The sequence below is a fragment of the Diuraphis noxia genome, unplaced genomic scaffold (genome assembly GCF_037042655.1).
Source record: "Diuraphis noxia isolate RWA-SAM2 unplaced genomic scaffold, SU_Dnox_SAM2 contig0001, whole genome shotgun sequence".
Classification (NCBI taxonomy): Eukaryota; Metazoa; Arthropoda; class Insecta; order Hemiptera; family Aphididae; genus Diuraphis; species Diuraphis noxia.
This window is the reverse complement of record NW_028301711.1, coordinates 94,669,860-94,692,181: the sequence shown is the minus strand read 5'-3', so window position 1 is coordinate 94,692,181 and position 22,322 is coordinate 94,669,860. Positions and strand designations below refer to the sequence as shown.

General features: G+C 33.2%; 1 protein-coding gene across 1 annotated transcript in view; it reads right to left on the bottom strand.

The window, feature by feature from the left end:
• Positions 1 to 5,028: 5,028 nt before the first annotated feature.
• LOC107166999 (33 kDa inner dynein arm light chain, axonemal-like) overlaps positions 5,029 to 22,322 on the bottom strand; it is a 32,078-nt gene continuing 14,784 nt past the window's right edge. Inside the window, exons 3-5 of the mRNA XM_089217426.1 lie at positions 9,180 to 9,325; positions 7,501 to 7,698; positions 5,029 to 5,067 (exon numbers count right to left, since the gene is read on the bottom strand). Coding sequence (XP_089073552.1) covers positions 5,029 to 5,067; positions 7,501 to 7,698; positions 9,180 to 9,325 — 383 coding nt within the window. The remainder of the gene's footprint in view (positions 5,068 to 7,500; positions 7,699 to 9,179; positions 9,326 to 22,322) is intronic.

The window sequence follows — 22,322 nt, the reverse complement described above, 5'->3', positions numbered from 1 at the left end:
TTACCTTCTATACGAAGAATAAATATTACTTTAAATAATATTTATTTTTTATTTTTTATATTTAATAGCATATAAAAATATTTATTATACAGGTTAGATAATTTGAACATATTCAGTTTAAAGAATCTTATAAACATTTTAAAGATGAAAATGGTGTACTTCACAATATTCGTCAAGAATATTTAATATAGGTGCCAAGTATTAATAAATAAGGAAGTAAAAGATTGTTTTCTTAATGTTGAAATAGTTCTTCTCGATCATCTTATTTTTATGATAACAAACAGCGGTAGTAAAAGATCATTCTCTAATTTAAAACACATAAAATATTATACAGATTACATACATCTATGGGCGGATACAGGATCAATCAACTAGCGATAATGAGCTCAGAATCTGATATTTAAAGAAAACTTGATTTCCAAAATGTTATTAATAATTCTGTACAAATCAAATCAAGAAAAGTTTTAGGCATTTAATTTTAATTACTTGAAATTATTATTTTTAATAATTTTTATTTAATTACTTGCTTACACTTACATGAAGCGATTCATATTTTTATAAAGCAAATATAATTTTATGATGATACAACTTATACTCGATTTGAGTGTTTTTATAATTTATTTATTATTTTTTATTAGATAAAATAAAATATTTACAATCTGTAATTTATATATACATACATTAAGTAAATATGATAACAAAGAAAAGGTAGGTATAACATGAATGGCGTGAGGAGGGAGGTCCACAGTGTGGATACCCTCTAACTTGGGGGAGATAGTTTTATTTATTTATTTTTTTTTTTCAATTAGTGCAGGTCGGGATTTAGAAGATCAATTTCAATTTCACTGCTGGTTTTTAGAGAGATTTTTAAGTTTGTGTTATTTTCTAAGATGGTGGAGAATTTTTCCCAATTGACAGGACCTGTTGCGAGGGTGGATCGGGGAGGTTTGCAGGTTGTTGAACCATTTATTTCAAGAACGACCGGGGTATGATCTGATGAAATTTCACAACTATTTTGAATTTTATGTCTTATGTGTTTTGGAATTGAGGTGAGAAAGAAGTCTAGAATGTCAGGCTGGCGATTTATGTGAGTAGGCCAGTAGGTTGGACCGTTTGGAGATATAAAAGAGCAGCCTAGTTTTTGAATGTTGTCAAGAAATAATCTCCCTCTAGAGTTTGTCAATCTGCTACCCCATTGTGTGTTCTTAGCGTTGAAATCGCCACCGGCGATAAACGAGCGCCCAAGTGACTTTAGAAAGTTTTCGATTTGAGGAGGCGTTATTGCCGGTAGAGGAGAACAGTAAACTTAGGATAGTGTAGTTGGAATATGATTTAGTACGATTTGGATATACGTTGCTTGTATTGATGGTAGATGGAGGCTTTGGAGTGGGTAGTGTTGGATTTGGTTTGAGACTAAAATGGCGGATCCCGCGTGGGCGGTTCCGTCGGGGTGATTGGCTTTGTATACTTGGAACCCAGGGAAAAAGTGATTAGTACTGGAAGTGTAGTGGGTTTCCGTTATAAGTGCGATGTCAATTTTACTTTGGATTAAAAGTTGAAGTAACTCTGGTTCGTTTTGTTTTAAACCATTTGCATTCCATAGTATAATTTTTAAAGACTTGGTGTTGGGGGGATTAGTATTCATTTTTTGAAATTAATTTATTGATTACTGTGTTAGGCAATTGGATTAGCGGGTTAATTAGTAACTTCATTTCGGTTAAAAATGAGGACATTAGTTTTTCAGTTATTTTCTTGGGTGGGATTGTGTGTTTCACGTTGTGAGTACTTTTTTTTGCGTGTGTTTCGGGAGGGGTTTTTTTGGGAAGAGGGGGGAATGCATTTAAGTCTTGTGTAATTGGTGTAGTCTGGGGAGTGTCCACACTGGGGTCCTGATCCACGCTTGCATTGTTAGTATTAATTACATTGTTTATTTTAGTTTTAGAATTTTTAAAGAACAGACTTGAATTTCAATGTAAACGCTGGAGATTTTTGCGTGTACTGCATCCACGGTAGCTGGCGGTGTGGTTGCCTCCGCATAAGGTGCAAGTTAGTGGCTGGTCTTTGGACTGGGTGCAATTAACGGTTAGGTGCTGTCCTACGCAACGGACACATCTTAGTGGGTGGGCGCAGTAGGTTTTGAGTGGCCGTAGTCTTGGCAATTTGTGCATTGGATAAGCTCGCGACGTTTATGAGGTTCTTCAACTGATATTTTGATATGAAGTAGATTTTTCAAGTGAAAAATATCCTTGTTGATTTCAGCAGGATCGAGATCAACGAAAAAACAATGGTAATGGTTGTCTAGAGGTCTTATGTAAAACGTTACTGACGTTGCGAAGTGAGTAGCCGATTTCAGTAATGGCTATTCCGACCTCAGAAGTTGGTGTAGATGGGTGGATTTTACGTACTACGATTCGGAAAGCTCTATCTTCACGAGCCTGATACGTGTGATGTTCAATTTTCTTTTCTTTGAGATGTCTGATGACCTTTCGGTATGCATCAGAATATTTAGTTTCAATTTTTAGATTTTTCGAGGTTGATTTAAATGAGAAATTATTAGTGCCAATCAGATCAATAAGGTCCGTACGCAGCTTGATAAAATTGTCAATATTGCTGACAAAAATAGGTGGAGGTGCTAGGATTGGTTTGACATCATAATTTTCAATATTGTATGATGTTGGTTGAGTTGGAGCTGATTGGTTTAAAGCGAGTTCGGAATCTGTAGTAGCAGGAGAGATAGGAGCAAACCTATTTTCTGTAACAAACTGGATCTGTTGTTTTTTTTTTTTACGATTTAGGTGAGGTGAAGCTTGACGAAAGAAGTAACGCACGTTTTAACTTGGATGATTTCTTATTTTTTTTAGAGGTTTTAACTTGAAATTCAGAATCATCGTTTTGATCTAAATCCATATCGGAGTCGTTTTCAAATGCATCACTTGACACACTCTGTATACGGCTCATATTTGAGGATTATTGATAACGAGTTCGGCTTAGTGACCGTGTAGGTAGTGGGTAATGATCGACCACCGCCGGCTGGGCCGGGGGATCGGGGTGTGTTGTGTCGATAAGCGTAATTGAGTGCTTATCGACTGTATGGGAACAAGGTAACAATAGAATTACAGTAAAGTAATCATATTTACCAATTTTTTTCCGTTTTTTGAGACTGGATAATGATTAGGTGTGCAGAGTAGTAAATAGTGTAAGTAGAATTTTCACAACGGTTGAAACGGTACTACACATAAGGATGTAGTATAGATAGAAACTGTCGGATTGAATAAAAACACTGAGTAATCTATACCGCACATGTGCAACGCACGACGGACGTCGCTGAACTGATGATAATTTATTATTAATTAAGTAATAATTTTTACTATTGGTATATTTTCTTTGTTATTTATAAGGGGTTCCCACAATGAATTTCGGCTAGGGTCCAACACACACCTAAATTAGCAATTGCGAAGTGCCGAAGTTCTACAAAAACGAACATACTTTCAACTAAAATACTGAACTACCTACTTCATACTATGAACTAATTTAAGAGGACGTGATACCCGCATTTGTCGTCTACGCCTTACAAGTGCGTAGAATTGTAAAAGCTGTTTAACGCTGGATAGAACCACTCAGTTTGTACTTTTAGTGTTTTTCTTAGTAGAAATACCAAAAGTTATCATAATATATAATATTTTCAGTGTCGTAGCGTTTTTATTTGTTTGATATCTTGAATAAGGACAAAGTTATAATACTTTTAAAAATCTGATATTTTTAAGTTTTTCAAACTTAAATACTTTAATATCTTTAACTTTAATAAGTTTTGATACATTGGTCTTATCGAAAAATAAAAACACTGTGACACAGTTAAAGGTAGGTATCCTTTTTTCATACAGAAAATTTGGTTTCTTAGCTATCACTGTAAACTTCTCAGGTCTTTCCCACACGAAACAGTTTTTGTTGTTATGTTACGCACTTATGACGGAAACAACATATGCGAGTATCACGTACCTACTCTTAGTAACTGCGATAATGTTATAGCATAAAACAACCAAGTACATTCTTTAAATGGTTGTGGAAATTTAAAATATTATGTTTCCGTTAATATGTTAAAGGAAAATTAGGGTGACATTGCTTATTGGTGAACACCTACTGTATATACCTACTAATTGTGTTTGTAGCATTTATGTTATCATGTTGATATATTTTAAACTTTTACCTAATATGTATAGTTGACGAACTAGGACTTATCAATGTCCCGGATACTTTCAAATTTAGTTTATTGTCGACGACTGGTTTCATACGGCAGTAATTAATAACGAAGTTGAAACATCAATTATAAATAGTTAATACTAGTTACTAGATAGTACCTATAATCTATATACCTATTGTTATCAACGTTATTACCGCGTATACCTGGATGTTCTGTTATATTTTATATTGTGTCTGGTTGTATCCGAAGACGACAATTTGTTGAAACCGTTCTCTGCATGTGTAGCGGATGATAATCGAATGTTGTCTAATAGTTTATTAATAAAAATAATACACGTTTTAGAGTTGAATGAGAATATTATACTTTATTAGTTTTAAAAAATGTAATTTATACTACAAGCACACTACTTAACTCGAATGAGTCGAGTTCAAGACTAAAAATTGCCGATAGGACCAATATTCGATATCTAAGATAAGACACCTACATACAGGCGTTATTGTATTCTGTAAAACAAGCGTCTCTATAGTCTATAGTGGTGGGCATATAACACTATTTATAACCAATGGATGAATAAATCCCGTAATTATTATAAAACAATCACTAGGTATTTGCATTAAGTCGTTCATTCAATTTGAATCGAAAGTTGTAGCTATGTAGGTAAATAATATATATTAGGCATGCATATTGCATATCAAGAATTTATTTTATTATTTGTATTGATAACAAAATTAACAGTATGATGCAACCTCACTTCATACTATTCTTCCACGCATCGACACATCATACATTTCTATAAGTATATAGATGTTATTTTCGGCAGAAATTTTGTTTTATACTCTTTTTGGGGAAATGATTGACTCCAATTGAATCTAAAAAAACACGATACAGATAATATAGATGGTTAATATTCTATTAACTCACTATCAAATAATGCACAATGGGATTAAATAGCACACAGATATTGATACCTAATTTTATATTAGCCAATTAATTTTAATATTAGCCAATTGTATTAGGTAATAAGCATTGATAGTTACATATCTCTTATATTCCGATACTTATAACTTACAAGGTTATCACATATACAATGTAAATATTATAGCTCATTGTCACACGGTCCAAATACAATGTAGCAGGGGTAGACGCAGAAAAAAATTCTGGGGGAGGGTTTGAAAAACTAAGAATAATTACGGTTATTTGGAAATAATTATTTATTGTATTTATACAAGTTATATATAACAGTTTATTATATAAAATATATATTAAATCATCCAAGTATTTCGGGGGGAAGTTTGAGCCCCCCCAAAACCCCCCAGCGACCACCACTGCAATGTAGCTATCAGTCTAGGTATACCTATCTAACTATAGGTTATTATCTTGTTATCCAGTGACCCATGATCATGATCGAGTAATCTACATACCGCAATATAACATAGGTAATGGAAGACTTTCAATAATCTACACTACCTAAAACATAGAATATACGTAGGGGTTTAAATATAACATGCCTTTTTTTAAATGGTAATATAAAAATAGTGTTATTAGTTAGCACCTAAAAATATATCTGCATATTATAATATACTGTATACTAATACCATACAAACTTTTCTGCAGACAAATAATATATTTAATATATTATATTACCTATATAATAATATTAATATATTATATTCAAAAAATTGAGTATAGCCATTTATAGAAACCACATTATTGATTATTTTAATGAACTTAAGATAGAGAATCTAAAAAGTATAATGAAATAGCTATGGTACCTAACGTAATTAATAATTATATTATTATATTTTATCATCAGTTGCTAGTGGCAATCTAATAGCTTAATAACATTTATTTCATTTTTATTATTATTTGGTTATCATGGTAAGTAAAACGTGAAATCGGTCAACAAAATACAATAATATTGTATTCTGTAATAATGGTAACGCTCATCTCATTGGTGTCTCACAAATTTATAGAATGACCCCAGCCATAAGACATCATGTCAATATAATTTGTTGCATAGGTAATTTATTAAAAACATAATTTTACGAAAAATGTAAATAAAGCAATATTTTATGGTGGCTGCATACTAGTTGCGGTCATGACGATTTTTGAGATAAACAGATAATATAACAGTTGCGGTCACGCCAATTTAGGTAATATCTTAATTGCAGTCATAGCTTTATTAACTCCAATTCCAGGCGAAATTTATATTATACGATAAACATATTTTTCGATATAATGTACACAGCGTTTATAAAAAAAATAGATTAAATTGTATACTCCGATCATAGTTTCGAATATTCGAATAATTTAAACATAAGTATCAACATTTTTAACCATACCTACACAATAAATAATAGTGTGTAGACAGTCCTACAAAAAAAAAAAATAAGTATGTTATATCTTCGATATAAATGGGAAGGAAAATGTTGATTGATACATTTTTCTAAATTAAATAAATAAACGATATATTAATTTCATATTTAATTGTTATATAAACTATATTATATTATATTATTTAGTATACTTAGTTATTATTATTTGAGTGACCGCAACTAGTATGTAGCCTTTTTGATGGGTGACCGCAACTAGTACGTAATTTTTGATTATGGCCGCAACTAGTACACACCGTTTATGGTACCTATTTTTTTAAAACTCATAAGGGGGGGAGATATAAATTTCTCTCATACATTCTTCGACATTTCCGAAGAACTTTTTTTAGATATTTATATGTAGACATGTGGTGAACTGATCTGTAACCTATCTATTTGTATTAGGATCATAAAATATCAATCCATTAGTTTATCAGTCAGGTTATTATTTATAAAAACATTAAAACTTTGAATAATTAGAAATAGAAGATAACATTGAATTGCAGGTAGTAAATAATATTCGTAAATTCAATAAATTTATTAAATAATATTTAGGTAGTATAGTTTTCCATAAGGCCACAAAGGAATAGATATTGTTTATAGTGTAGGTACCTATACAAATTCACAATACGTGTTATTTATATAAGTTGTTTATCGTAAGCAAATACTAATATACTATATTACTATGTATGATAATCGTAACTGTGGGTATCTGCACTTTGCAATAGGTAAATGGATCGCTAAGATTATATCTATAGTAGGTAGTCTGTCCAGGAAAATAAAATATATTACTGATTTGCAAAATAGAAAAAAATATGCCTGATAGCTCTCCATCCCTCACTGTCACTCAGTGCATAATTATTTATAATAATTACATTAGTAGTTACAGTTCTACATGAATTTATATAATCATCTTATTCCCTAAGTTACTTTTATCAGTTGATTGGACTTTTTTAGAGAAGCTAATTCTTCGGCTTGCCGTTTGATCGCCGCGTCACGCTGTTCGGCCGCATCTCGTTCAATCTTCTCTGTCATTAGATTCATTTCAGCCAGCTCGATTTCCAAATTTTCGTTTTCAGAATTCAACTGTTTTACTCTGATCGATAAATCAGATTTTTTGTGTTCTCTCTAAAAACAAAAACAAAATGAGTTGCCAAATTTTAGTAGGTTACCTTATTTCAATAACCACGTGTTCAAAAATGTACACAACTATAGTCTATTAATTAGATTCAAGGTATCATAAATACAAATTTAAAAAAAAAACAGCTACCTATCTATAAAAAGTCATAGGTATGTAGACTTATAATTTTGAGATATTCCTCATCATGTGATTTAACAACTTTAGGACACTAATTTTAACTATAATTTAATTAAAGTTTCTTTAGGACACGCGGGTTCGTTTAATTGGTAAAATAATTTTATGAAATGCTGAGCATTTTTCCATATATGATATCGTGGTATTAATATTAATTAACATAATTTAAAAATAAATGATTAAAATAAATCATAATATTTTAGGTTGGGTTACTATAACTTCGCATTTAATTACTATATATTTGTAGGAATAATAGCTGTTAATTAAATAATATAGTCTACTAGCTAAACCTATATATATATATTTATATATACTAACTCTATATAATTCGAAATTTGTGTTTAATTACAAGGTTTAATACCCGGATATTTAGTCATGTTCAAAACTTTTCAAAACTTTCCGCAACAAATTCCCGTGGATTTACCTTATCTCGAGCCTTATCTATTCTCTATTAAAGATTTTTAACACAGTCATATAAAATACAGAACTAAAATTATATTGTAACATAATATTTTCTCGCATTGTTAGTTTTGTAAAGATGAAATAATTTTTTTTTAGATTGGTACCCAATAACAAATTACTAATTTCTTAGTCATCCATACTAAATAGAAAATTGTTTAACCAATAGCAACCGTATAAAATATAAAAATATATTTATATTTATTATTATTGTATCTATTATTTTAATAAAAAATCTCAATTTTGCAATAAAAAAGTTAAGGGCCACGTATCAAGATGAAATATAGCCTATAGATCTATGGGATAGTGTAGCTTTCTGATGGTAAAAAAAATTTAATTGATCAAGTAGTTCCAGAGATTAAACCAAACAAATAGAACATTTTTCTTCTTTGTATTACCCAATTAATATAATAACCCATTTAACCTCAGTAGGGATTGAATTTTGAAAAATACTTTCTTTTTGTATCATAAAATTAACTTACTGACTAAATTTCATACTCATAGCTTCAGTGGTTCTGGCTAGGCGATGGTAAATCACCCATGACAAGTCATTATATCATAGATATAATAATAAGTTACCAATGTAGCTATGCCACACGTATGTATTAAAATATATTTACCTATCTATATACTATGTATATGACTTTGTTTCTATGAAAAATTGTTTTTCAAGACCTGTTAGGTATATACATAATATTTCTTGGCTAATAGGGGTTTTCAATTTATTAGGTTTAGGATTAGGTATTCTTAATAATGGATAAATTTTGTTGCACTGGAATTGACTATATTGACGATATTACGCTTAATAATATTTACGCAGATATATGACACTTACCCGTAATAACTTTCGAATCCCGTTTGCTAAGACGCTTTCATACAGTTCTTTATAAGCATCGATAGTCATCTGGATTTCTTCGCGAATCTGGATTAACATGTGACCTCGTTCCGTACAGTTCAACGTTACTTGTCTAATTACTTCGTCTATTTAAACATGGATGAGATAAGCATTTAGTTATATGAAATAAAAACTTACAAAATTTGAAAATCATATAGATGCTTGATTTAAGAATGGTAATATTGTTGTAATTTGAAATATATATTTAAATTATACATATCACCTTCACCCTCAGACCTAAGGACTGTTCTGAAGTTTCTTTTAATAATTAATTAATCCCCCACTCAAGAGATGCTAAATACCTCGATAGGAGACTCACCTGCGGTCCTCATCTTAAAAACAAAAGGAAACAGCTTAACTCACGCCTACACGCCATCAGACCTCTTATAAAATCAAACACGAACCTGTCCTACCGTTTACTTTTATACAAAAGCCTCCTTCAACCAATATGGTCATACAGAATCGCCCTCTGGGGCACTGCCAAACCATTAAACCTTCGGACAATCCAAGCTTTTCAATCGATATGTTTTCGCATGGTCACCAAAGCACCTTGGTATGTCAAAAATGCCGCTTTACATCAAGATCTCAAAGTCCAATCCATCAACCAAATAGCAGTTACATTTTACTCAAGACTTCACTGCAAAATAATGCAATGCCTCCGAAATAAATTAATATCCAATCTTCGCTCAAAACATCTTCCCGGCAACCCTACCCGCCGACTAAACAGAAACTGGCTAAAATTTAATTATATTTATCTAACTAGATTTAAGACTCATTAAAAGCACGACCGGCTTTAGATAGATTGGTTGCGCGTCGACGTATGTTAAGCTTACTGACTAAGTGACCATGCAATGTACTCACATGAATTGACTGACAGTTAGTGCCATCTAGCGTTGTATATGTATATGTTTTACTAAATCGTGCTAAAAACAGTAATTTTGTTTTTGGGTATCTCAAATATCAATTATTCACTGGCTGTTTCACTTTACTTCTTTGCACATTGTCAACCATTTACTATTCTATGGACTACAATGTTGTCGTTGTTTAATTTTAATACTTACTATTATACTAGGTACATATTTACAACACATTTTTATAGTAGGTAAATCGAGCAAATTAATTCCTAATATAATTAATTATACACTGAAATACAAGTTATAAGTTATAAGTGCAATAGTAATTATTAGGGCCAACAATTATATGCCCTAAAAATATATAAAATATGTAAGCAGTTGTTCCTTAAAAATTACCAAAATATGCCCTTAAAATATACCTAAAAAAAAAATGTTATTGTAAAAACATGATTAAATGATTAATTTTTTTATGTATTATACAATTTATACTATAATACAATATTATTATTTATTGCCAATGAATAATGATTTACAAAAATGTGTGATATTAAAAAATATTATAAATTAAAAAATTAAAATTAAAAAACAAAAACATTAATCAGATGATAAACATTTTAATTTTTACCCGATGTTATTACATTGAACAATTAATGATTTGTATAAGTTTTCAAACAGCATTGAGCGTCGATTGTCCGTTAAAAATTTTTTTTGTTAATATCAGTGCCATTTGTACCACTAACTTCACATATTTTACTTCACGCAGTTTCTATTAATTTAAATTGAAAATACCAATAATTACGTTTGCAATATATCGAGATTGTACGTCAGTAGTTTCGTCGATCGAAATCTAGATTTTCTTATCAAGCACTTCTTTTCTTATGGCGTACATTGTCTCATCATAGCACTCATTGACATAGGTACTTCTTAATAAAGATATTGATGGAATATCTTAATGCGTATACTTTTCCAGAAACGAACGAAAATAGGTATTTTGTAATTTATTTAATGGTATATTGGCTGCTAACAACGTTTTGCACAAATCCTTATTGAAAGAATTAATTTTTGATGTAGTAGGTAAAAGTTGTTGAGTCTTTTGTTGTTTGTCGCCCAGTCGTTGAATACCACGTGAGTGCTTTTAAGATGTTTTAAAACTGTAAATCGTTTTCACGTGTAACATTTGCCTCACATATTTTACAAAACAATATATTCCCATCCAATGAAAATATATTTTCTCCAAATTCAGAGATGTAACTATTGATACGACTAGTGTTGGAAGTTCTCACTTTCGGCATTTTAAAACGGTCGATTTAATAACGCACCGCACGAGTATAAAGAGCGACTGACGACTGTAATAGGTGCGATAAAATATATTATATTTATCTCTATGCGATACTGTCACCGATCTACGGACATATAATATTGTTGACCCTAATAATTAGCGATTAAGATTAGATTACCTCTTTCCATAAATGAGCTGAAATACCAATAATAAGGTATATGAGTGAAACAAATGAATATTTTGTATATCCAGAGTTTTTAAGATCATAAATATGCTCTAAAAATATACTAAATGCTAAAATATGCCCTAAAAATGCAAAAATACCATAATATGCAAAAATATGCGAAATAAAATTTCGTCAGTACGTGTCTAACAGCCGTCCGTGTAGCACGTGTTTTCTTTACGCGAGTGCGCATTTATAAGCTCCCGATAGCACATCACCGCTGGATACACGTATACGGGTAATATAATCATATTATGTAACGTCCCTCCTTATCGCATAATGAGCAACGTTAATAAGACGGGCAGACCGGCATTATCGTCGGTCATTAAACCGATATCGAATAGACCTAGTATTAAAACCAATGCAACACAAATAACTAAATCTACAAATGCACACTCTCCACAAACCACTCTACCTAGTCGTTCAAAGATACCCAAAACCCCTACTTCCACCACCTCACCTCACACTCATATTTCGACCGCACCAGCATTTCTGCCATCAACGTCCACCGCGTCCAGCGATATCAACAAACAAGTAATAACTACCAACATCACAACACATAACACAAATCGTAATTATGCGTCCGCGACATCTAATGAAAACTCTCCTAGTAGAGAACAAGCTCTCGTGTTTAATTCTATAGACGGCATACCTCAAAGAGAATACATTGTCGCCATAGGTAAAATAATCTCGCCAAAGAACATAGTTTTTGTTTCCCGCATATCGAATAACCGTTTTTGCATTTTTCTCTCAAGCAAGCAAATACTCGACTCACTCTTAGAAGCCACTCAAACTATTACAATAAATGAACAGATAATACAAATACGCAGACTCATAAACCCAGCCAAGAGGATTGTCATTTCTAATGTCTGCCCCTCTATTCCCAACCACGTCATACTCGATGCGCTTAAAAATATCAATGTTATCCCCGTATCCGAAATTGCATACCTCAAAGCAGGTATCAACATTGAGGGATATGAACACATATTAAGCTTCCGCCGCCAAATCTTTATCAAACACGAAGACTTTCCAAACCTCCCCGGATCTCTACCATTACTCCATAATCAAACCGAATATAGAGTATTCTTTACTGACGATAGAATCACTTGCTTTTTATGCAAATCCACTGGACACACCTCCAATAATTGCAAGAAAATTAATGCCAATCCCCAAACCACAACTTCACCCATACAACCTGAACCTGTGGAAGAACCTTCCTTGGAAGAATCTAGCTTATATCCTCATACAAGCACAAGCACTCCAGAAATGAATTTATCCTCCCCACCCCCCCCCCCAAAAAAAAAAAATCCTATTACTCCACACATGCCCCTTCAAAAAATGGAAGGAATCTCAGAAGACCATCAAACCAACAAAACCCACCAATCCTCCTCCCACAACCAGTCCGAAATAACAGAGATAAATTTAAATGCTATTTGCGAACCACATAAAAGACCGTAGTCCGATAATTCATCTCTAACAATACCTGACTCTCCGCCTAAGGTAAACTTAAGCACCGACAGAAGCAGGAATAGTTCAAAAAAAGCTAAAGTAGATAGATCCCGCTCCAATTCCTCATCTAAAACAGCCGACAAAATATCCTATGGACTTAAACCAGCAGAGGACATCTTCTCCAACGATTCACTCATTTCGCTTCAACAATTCAAATACGTACTGGAAAATTATACCAACAAAAATCTTAATATTCACAATATCTGTAAAGACATAAACTCGGATATTACTTCGCTTATGCTCCTGATCGATGCAATACGACCTAAAATCACTGAACGTACCACCAAAGCTCAACTCACCAGACTGGCGAACTTTTTATTTCAAGCGCTACCTCCACCTCAAGACAATTAACCTCCTTCACAACCCCAATCAGCTCACTCTTAGTACTTATCACCACTCCTCACATAGTTTACTGGACACCACCTATCAAAACAAGAGCAAAATCTTATCTTTAAAAACAATTAACATGTCAGCTAACATTATACAATGGAACATAAATGGGTTCTACAGCAAATTAGAAGAACTCCAACTAATAATCAAAGACCATACCCCCACAATTATATGTCTACAAGAAACTAATTTTAATACCAAAAGCAATCCTGCACTTCTCCACTTCAACATTTTCAAAAAAAACAGAAATGTATGCAATAGATCGAGCGGAGGAGTCGCTATTCTGGTCAACCACAATTTTCCCTCCGAAGAAATTACACTCCACACTGACTTAGAAGCCATAGCACTCTCAATCACACTTCCTCACATGACCTTAACTTTGTGTAACATTTACATACCCAACCAAAAAGATTTTACACTCTACGATATAGAGCATATCATCCAACAACTACCCAACACGTTTATAATTGTGGGCGACTTCAACAGCCACAGCGAAACCTGGGGTTCGTACAAAACCGACTACAGAGGTAGAATAATCGAAGAGCTACTCTCAAACGACAGTCTTATTATACTAAACAATGGCCAACCCACCAGAATAAATCCTTCAAATGGACATCCGTCAGCCATAGATCTATCCATCACAAACGCGTCCCTATCCCACAAACTAGAATGGAACACCCTCCCCGATATATATAGCAGCGATCATATACCTATAGAAATATTGATCACGCTTCCGCTTGACAATTCACGCCTTAATTACCCCCCTATGTGGAAAATTAAAAACGCCAACTGGAATCTATTCTCATCTACCTTGGAGGTAAATACTCCCTCTTTACCTACTCCTTCCAGAACAAGCATCACCACTGATGTAGCAAACTTTACAACCCTTATTCAAGACACTGCTAAAATCTCCATAGGTGAATCTTTAAATAAGACTACACATAGACCCAGAGTACCATGGTGGAACGATGACATCAAAAAATCCATCCAAATCAAAAACAAAGCACTAAAAACATTTCAAACTTCCAAGACCCAAGAAGACTTTATCGCCCTCAAAAGATGCAAAGCACGTACCAGATTCCTCGTTAAAAACAGCAAGGCTTCAAGTTGGAAAAACTTCGTGTCCAGCATACATAACCAAACGGACTCTTCCATTGTTTGGAAAAAAATTAAATCCATAAAAGGGACCAATAGATCTAACGTCATAAATCTACTTATTGACTCAAAACTCTCCACATCACCTTATGACGTAGCCAATTCTCTGGGACGTATATTCCATGAAAATTCTTGCAATGCTAACTATGACCAAGATTTCTTATACTACTCGCAATGTTATGCCAACCCAGTCAACACAGTAGATCCTCTCGACCCCCAGCAATCCCTACTAAACTCTCCACTGAAGATCGAGGAACTTGAAGACGCTCTCCACAACTGTAAAAGTAAATCCCCTGGCCCTGATGGGATTCCCTACTCCTTCATCAAAAACTTCCCAAAAAACACCTTAAATCACCTCTTAACCATCTATAACTTAATTTGGGATAGTAACGTCTTCCCTGAATCTTGGAAACATGGTTATGTCATCCCCATACTCAAGCCTAACAAAAATAAATTCTTAGCAGAAAGCTACCGCCCCATTTGTCTACTTAACACCTTATGTAAGTTACTCGAAAAAATAGTCAATCGTCGACTTATATGGTTTATTGAAAACCTCAACTTTCTCACCTCCGAACAAAATGGATTCCGATGTAATAGAAGTACAATGAACAACCTTCTAACCATTAAAAATGAACTTCACTCTTCCTTAAACAACAAACAAAACCTGGGAATGATCAGCTTTGATATAGTCAAAGCATATAACACGGCGTGGAGACCCAGAATATTAAATAAACTCAATAAAATTATTGCCAAAGGATACATGCTAGATTTCATCTCGAATTTCCTCAACCACCGCACCTTTCAAGTAAAAACCTCCAACACGCTTTCAGACACCTTTCTCCAAGAAAGTGGGGTTCCACAGGGGTCCACTATCTCCGTAACTCTTTTTCTGATCGCTATCAACGACATATCAGAAGGAATATCACGCCCAAACATACCTCTATTATTCGCAGACGACTTCACTATTCTTTGCCACAGTACAAACGTTAATTCTATTCAATCGATACTTCAAGGTTCCACGAACAAACTCACATCCTGGTCGAAAACTTCCGGCTTCCGATTTTCCCCGGAAAAAACCAACCTTATAGTTTTCAGCCATAACAGAAATAAGAAGAAAATACACATTAACATCGGAAACCAAGTCGTAGAAAACCAACCCAATGTTAAAATACTGGGCATCATTTTTGATCATAAAGCTTCATGGATCCCCCATATTCTTAATCTCAAGAACATTACCACGCCAAGATTGAACATCATAAAAACTCTAGCTCATACCTCATGGGGAGCCAAATCTCAAACCCTCCTTAAAATACACAAAGCATTCATACTATCGAAACTTGATTACGGCGCTCCAATCTTCTCATCAGCGAAACACACCAAACTTAAAATACTGGAGACTATCCACAACTCGGGAATCCGACTCTCCATTGGAGCCTTCCGTTCTAGCCCCATCAAAAGCATCTTAAACATTGCTGGAATTCCATCCCTAGAAGTACGCTGGAGAGAACAAACCCACAAATTAGCAGCAAGAATATCAAGATCCCCCCAAAATCAAATTCACCACCCTAAACATACATTCAATCACACTTATATAAAATACGACCTCGAAAATATAATCCCATATGAAAAATCCCTATGCCCCCCATGGCAGTTCAGCATGAATATTAACATTGACCTACATCAATTCCCTAAAAACTCAACCTGTCCCCACATTTTCAAGAATGCTTTCAGAGACTTTTGCTCACGCGCCCACCCACAAACCCATATATATACAGATGCCTCCATCATCGAAGGACGAGTCGGGATGGCTATCATATGCGATGAAACTACATTACAATGGAAACTCTCAGACAAATGCTCTATTTATACAGCAGAAGCCCTGGCGATTCTTAAAGCTATCGAGTTCACCATATCTGAAATAAACGACAACAATATTACAATATTTAGTGACTCCCTCTCAGCTCTTACCAGCCTCCAAAATCTGTATTCCCCTTCTGATATCGTTAGAAAAATTCAAAACACCCACTACATAGCAAAACAACAGGACAAAAACATCACATACTCTTGGATTCCTGGCCACTGTAACATAGACGGCAACGAACTTGCAGACACAGCCGCCAAACTCGCTCACACTTCCCTAAATTCTATCAACCTACCCATTTTCTCTCTCAACGACATTAAGAGGGTCATCGAAAATGATACATTACTTCAGCGTCAAAAGGAATGGAATGAAATGTCAACCAAACTGAACGAAATCAAGAGATCCGCCTTACCGTATCCTTCTCCAGATAACATCTCAAGAAAACACGAGACCTCTATTAACCGTCTCAGAATTGGCCACACACACCTTACACACTCCTACTTAATGAAGAAGGAAGACCCCCCAGTTTGCACATGTTGCGGAACACTACTTACTGTAAAACATATCTTAACCGAATGCAGAATATACGACAAAGAAAGAAGGCTATATCAAATATCCAACCACCTTGCTGAAGCACTCAACCCGGACCCCAACAATATACACAAGATCATACTATTTCTCAGACAAACGAATCTTATAAACAAACTGTAAATTGTAAATAATACTATTCACTTAACTCCTAATTACTACTACTTTGTCTTGTTTTAAATACTAAATCACTTTGTATATCTTTTTAAATATTAATGTAATATGTAAATATACTAATATATAATGTACTGTTACATCCAATGGCCATAGACGCCGCGGATAGTTGTTTAATAAAAAAAAAAAAAAAAAAAAAAATTTCGTATACAGCATCGTTAGGTTATAAAACAAATTTTGGTATAAACTAGCTATTTTTTTGACCAACAATAAAAATATGCAAATGCATACAAGTGTTGGCCCTAGTAATTATTAAACATTTTGATAAATAATTTAAATATAATATACACTGTGAAATATATAGTCAATCTATAACTCAATAATACAATTTAAATTAATAAATTAAATAGGTACCAAGTAGCTAGTCATGAGGACAGTTTAAGCTAAATTATAATCAACTGATCAAGGTTTATTTTATAATCTTTTGATAATTAAAAATTAAAAAGTGATTTTGGCCAATAAAAAAATCGTCGTGCACATTCCGTGCAGAAAATTAGCATTATAAATAATAATATCCTATAATTTATAAATATGACCGCTAGATCACGTTAAGAGTTAGTCAATATTTATGTTAGCACTTTCTCTTGCCACTATTTTTCGGTCGACGCGCAACCATTCTATCTAAAACCGTGATTAAAAGGTAGCTCAACTGTGAGCTTCCCTCCACCGCCCCATCATTGTCATCCTTCCCACCAATATACTCATTGTACAAAACTTGTATACATTGTAAATTTTCAATAAACGCTACCTATTTGATAAAAAAAAAAAAATTATCTCACACTAAAAAGATTAAAGTTAAAATCATCTAAGAATATCAAATCGAAACTAAAAAATTGTTACATTTTTAGTCAATGTATCTATAGTATTTCATAAAATAATTTATGATGCGATACAAGATACAATTCTGATTTTATTGTAAAAATAATAATTAATAATCTAGAAATTATTATTTTTATTTAATATTGTAGATTATTGTTGGAAATAATTTGTCAGCCCAGTACCGATAAATCATAAAATATAGTTGTATATGTGATGTATATGTATTGTATATAATATATATCTGTAACACACGCACATTGAATTGGACTTTACGCCTGTAACTTTTTAGATATTCATAATTTTGTATAATAATTTATAGTTTACCTTTTGCGATAAAGTAGGTGTTTTATTTTGTTTTATAACTAATGTATTATTATTAGGTACTGAATAAGTGTCAATTTTTATTATTTTGTTTTTTATATTTAATTACTTAGTGAAGTACCCGTTCCCATAATTTTTAAAAATCCAGTGACTAATTTTATTAAAATGTATCGAGTATCTAGTATCCCGATATTCTAAAGCCAAGTATCGAGTATCTAGTATTTGCGATACTCCAAAGCCAAGTATCTAGTATCTTGTATCGCGATAAATAATAATAATATCTAGGGCTTGAAATGGACCGGAACGCACCGGTACGCCGTTCTGGTTCACGGCAAAAAAATTTTTAGTGTTCTGGTTCGTAAAAAAAATACGTTTATCGTTCCGGTTCAAACAAATTTTTACTGTACCTACCATATTTTTGTAAAATTTAAACATTTTGCAGAACTGTGCATTGTAAAATATTTAATAAACGACAAACGACCGCGACGCGACTTTTTGAATTATAAATATAGAATTTAAATAAATATAAGTTTATAAGTAGTTCTTTAAACATTTTATAGTTTTATTTTAATTTTATATACCTAATATATACATAGGTTATAGGTATTCGTAAGTAAGTATAAAAGAAGGTAAAAATATATTTAAATTTTTAAAAGGGCTGAAAATATAAAGTGAGTTTCATAAAATAGTAGATACAACTTATATATTATTAAAAAAGAGTTATTATTAGAAATTATAATTTTGGTTGGGTGAAGCCCTCAATTCTATGGTATGTACTAAAAAAAAAAGCGTTCCGGTTCAGAACATTTTCCATTTCGAGCACTGGTGATATTCCAAAGCCAAGTATCTTGTATCTAGTATTTCGATACTCCTTTTTGAGTATCTTGCCCAACCCTGACCGTTGATGAGCCAACAATGGGAGAAATGGAACTTTAGCAGTCTGATTGGAATCTTGAAGTGTTAGCTAATGAGTTCATTGGTGTACTTTTTTTATTCTAAAACTATCAAACTTGTATCTATACTATTATATAAAATTGTAAGGGTTTTTCTTAGACCGCGCTAACCGAGAAAACTACTGAACCGATTTGGTTGAAATTTTTTTTGGCTGAAACCCGACACTCCGCTGAAGGTTATAGTAACACTTTTGTCAATAAAAAAAAAGTATAAAGTTCATACAAAATCAAAAACAGAATCAAAGTAGTGGTGCCCTCTTTCGGCCAAAAAATATACTAAATATTTTTAGTTGTTACGGTTCTATAGGTTTGTATATTATAATATTACTAGCCGACCCGGCCACGCGTTGCTGTGGCTAAAGTTTTTGTAATATTACATTATAGTAAACAATCTAAGAGAACATCAGTCACTGGCATCAGCACACTGGCATAATTTGTACTTAGTTTTTTTACCTTTTTTTCTTACCCAAATTTTGAGTAAGTGGCCAATTCATTATCATGCCGAGAGCGCAAAGAGCACGCATTAGCAGAAGAACTGCCAATGCATCTCGAATGTATAACAGAAGGCAACAAAATAACACACCAGAACGTTCTCAAACACGTGCTCAGGAGCAACGTAACGCTTTGAGTATGAAATCAGCGTTTAATTATCAATCCGAGATTGATTATTTAAATATTAAAGCGCTTCAAATTGGACGAATGACTATATTATGTCCTAAGTGCCATGCAAAAAAACGGAAAGATGAAACCCATGGACTTTGCTGCGCTGACGGTAAAGTTGTTTTACACCAATTTGAGGATCTTCCAGACCTAATTAAAAGTTTAATTGATAATTCTCACCCTCTATCAAAACATTTCTTTGATAATTCTAGACCGTATAACACTCTGTTTCAAATGACATCGTTTGGAGCAAACGAAATAAGTGAAGGGAACTTCATGCCCTCTTTTAAAATTCAGGGTCAAGTGCATCATTTAATAGGTAGTTTATTACCCGAAATTGGAAATAATGCTAAATTTTTACAAATATATTTATGTCAGAGTCGGATCAAATATCTATTCGAACAAATATGATTCCAAATATGAAAAGAGGTCTCATTGAATCACTGCATTTTTTGAACTGTGTTCACATGATGATTTTGCGAAAACACTGTTCTATCATGAAGTTCCTTCTTATTACACCTGGGATAATAGCAGAGGCTGGTTAAAGAGAAGACGGGGAAAAGATGTTCCAGGTTGGCCAGGAATAAAAATGGACACTGCCATTGGTAGAATTTACACGATTCACCCAAATCAAAGTGAGTGCTTCCATTTAAGATTGTTACTAAATTATGTACAAGGTCCTACTTCATTTGAAAGCTTGAAGGCCTTTGATGGAGTCATTCACGCGACTTTTAAAGCTTCCTGTTTTGCTCTTGGGCTTTTAGAAAATGACGAGCAATGGAAAAGTACTCTAGCGGAGGCAACTCTTTCAGAAAGTCCTTCAAAATTAAGAGAATTATTCGCAATAATCATAGTTTTCTGCCAACCGTCTGAACCTCAATCTATGTGGGAACAGTTCAGAAATGATTTTTGTGAAGATATTCTTCTTACAGAGCGCACTCGATTAAATGACTTGCAATTTACTTTTTCTGATGAAATATTTAATAAAGGTTTGATTGAAATAGAAGATAAAGTTGTTTTTCTGTCTGAAAAATATTTAACTGAATTTGGAATGAACTCACCTGTTCGAAATGAAAATGCATCTGATCCTTTTGAATTCTCAATTTTGCGTTCTTACGATAATAACCGATTACAAGAATTTGTAGAAATCAATTTACCAAAATTAGTAAATGATCAAAAATATGCTTCTAATGTTATTACAGAAAGCGTAATGAATCATCAAGGAAGAGTTTTTTTTTTAGATGCTCCGGGTGGTACAGGAAAAACATTCCTAATTAATTTGTTGTTGGCTCAAATTAGATCCTCAGGTAAAGTTGCATTAGCAGTAGCTTCATCTGGTATAGCAGCAACTCCCCTTAGTGGCGGCAGAACTGCTCACTCGACTTTCAAGTTACCGTTAAATGTATTATTTGATACAGAATACGTTTGTCCGATTCGTAAAAATGGCCCTCATGGAAAAATTCTTCAAAAAACCTCATTCGTTGTGTGGGATGAGTGTACAATGAGTCACAGATCACATATCGAAGCAATTGATCGAACATTAAAAGATCTTAGGTGTAATAATAAGTTTATGGGTGGCATAACATTCGTTTTCGCTGGTGATTTCCGTCAAACCTTACCAGTAATCCCTAAAGGTACTCGAGCTGATGTCGTTAATGCTTGCTTAAAATCTTCCCATATATGGAACTATGTTGAAAAACTTTATTTGCGAACAAACATGAGAGTTTATTTATGCGGAGGGGACGATATTTTTCCAGCACAGTTGTTGAAAATTGGAAATGGAACTTTAGAAAATGAAAATGGTTACATTTCTGTCAATCACACGATTGGACGGGTGGTCAATAACGTGTTAGAGTTGATTTCTACAGTTTATCCAGACCTTTTTAATCTGTCCAATAAATCAGATCAGTGGTTATGTGAAAGAGCTATAATCTCTCCAAGAAATGTAACAGCAGAAGAAATTAATGATATCATCCTTCTAAAATTCGATGGACACTCACGTGAATATCTATCTATTGATACAGTTACATCAACAGATGATGCTATTCATTATCCACAAGAATTTCTCAATTCACTTTCTCCTTCGGGATTTCCTCCTCATAAACTAAAATTAAAAATTGGTGCTCCAATTACATTATTACGTAATCTTCAACCACCGAACTTATGTAACGGTACAAGATTACAAATAAAATCGTTGCGAAATAATATTATAGAAGCCGTAATTCTTACAGGGCCAGCGAAAGGAGAAATTGCATTTATTCCAAGAATTCCCATGATTCCCTCTGACTTGACGTTTT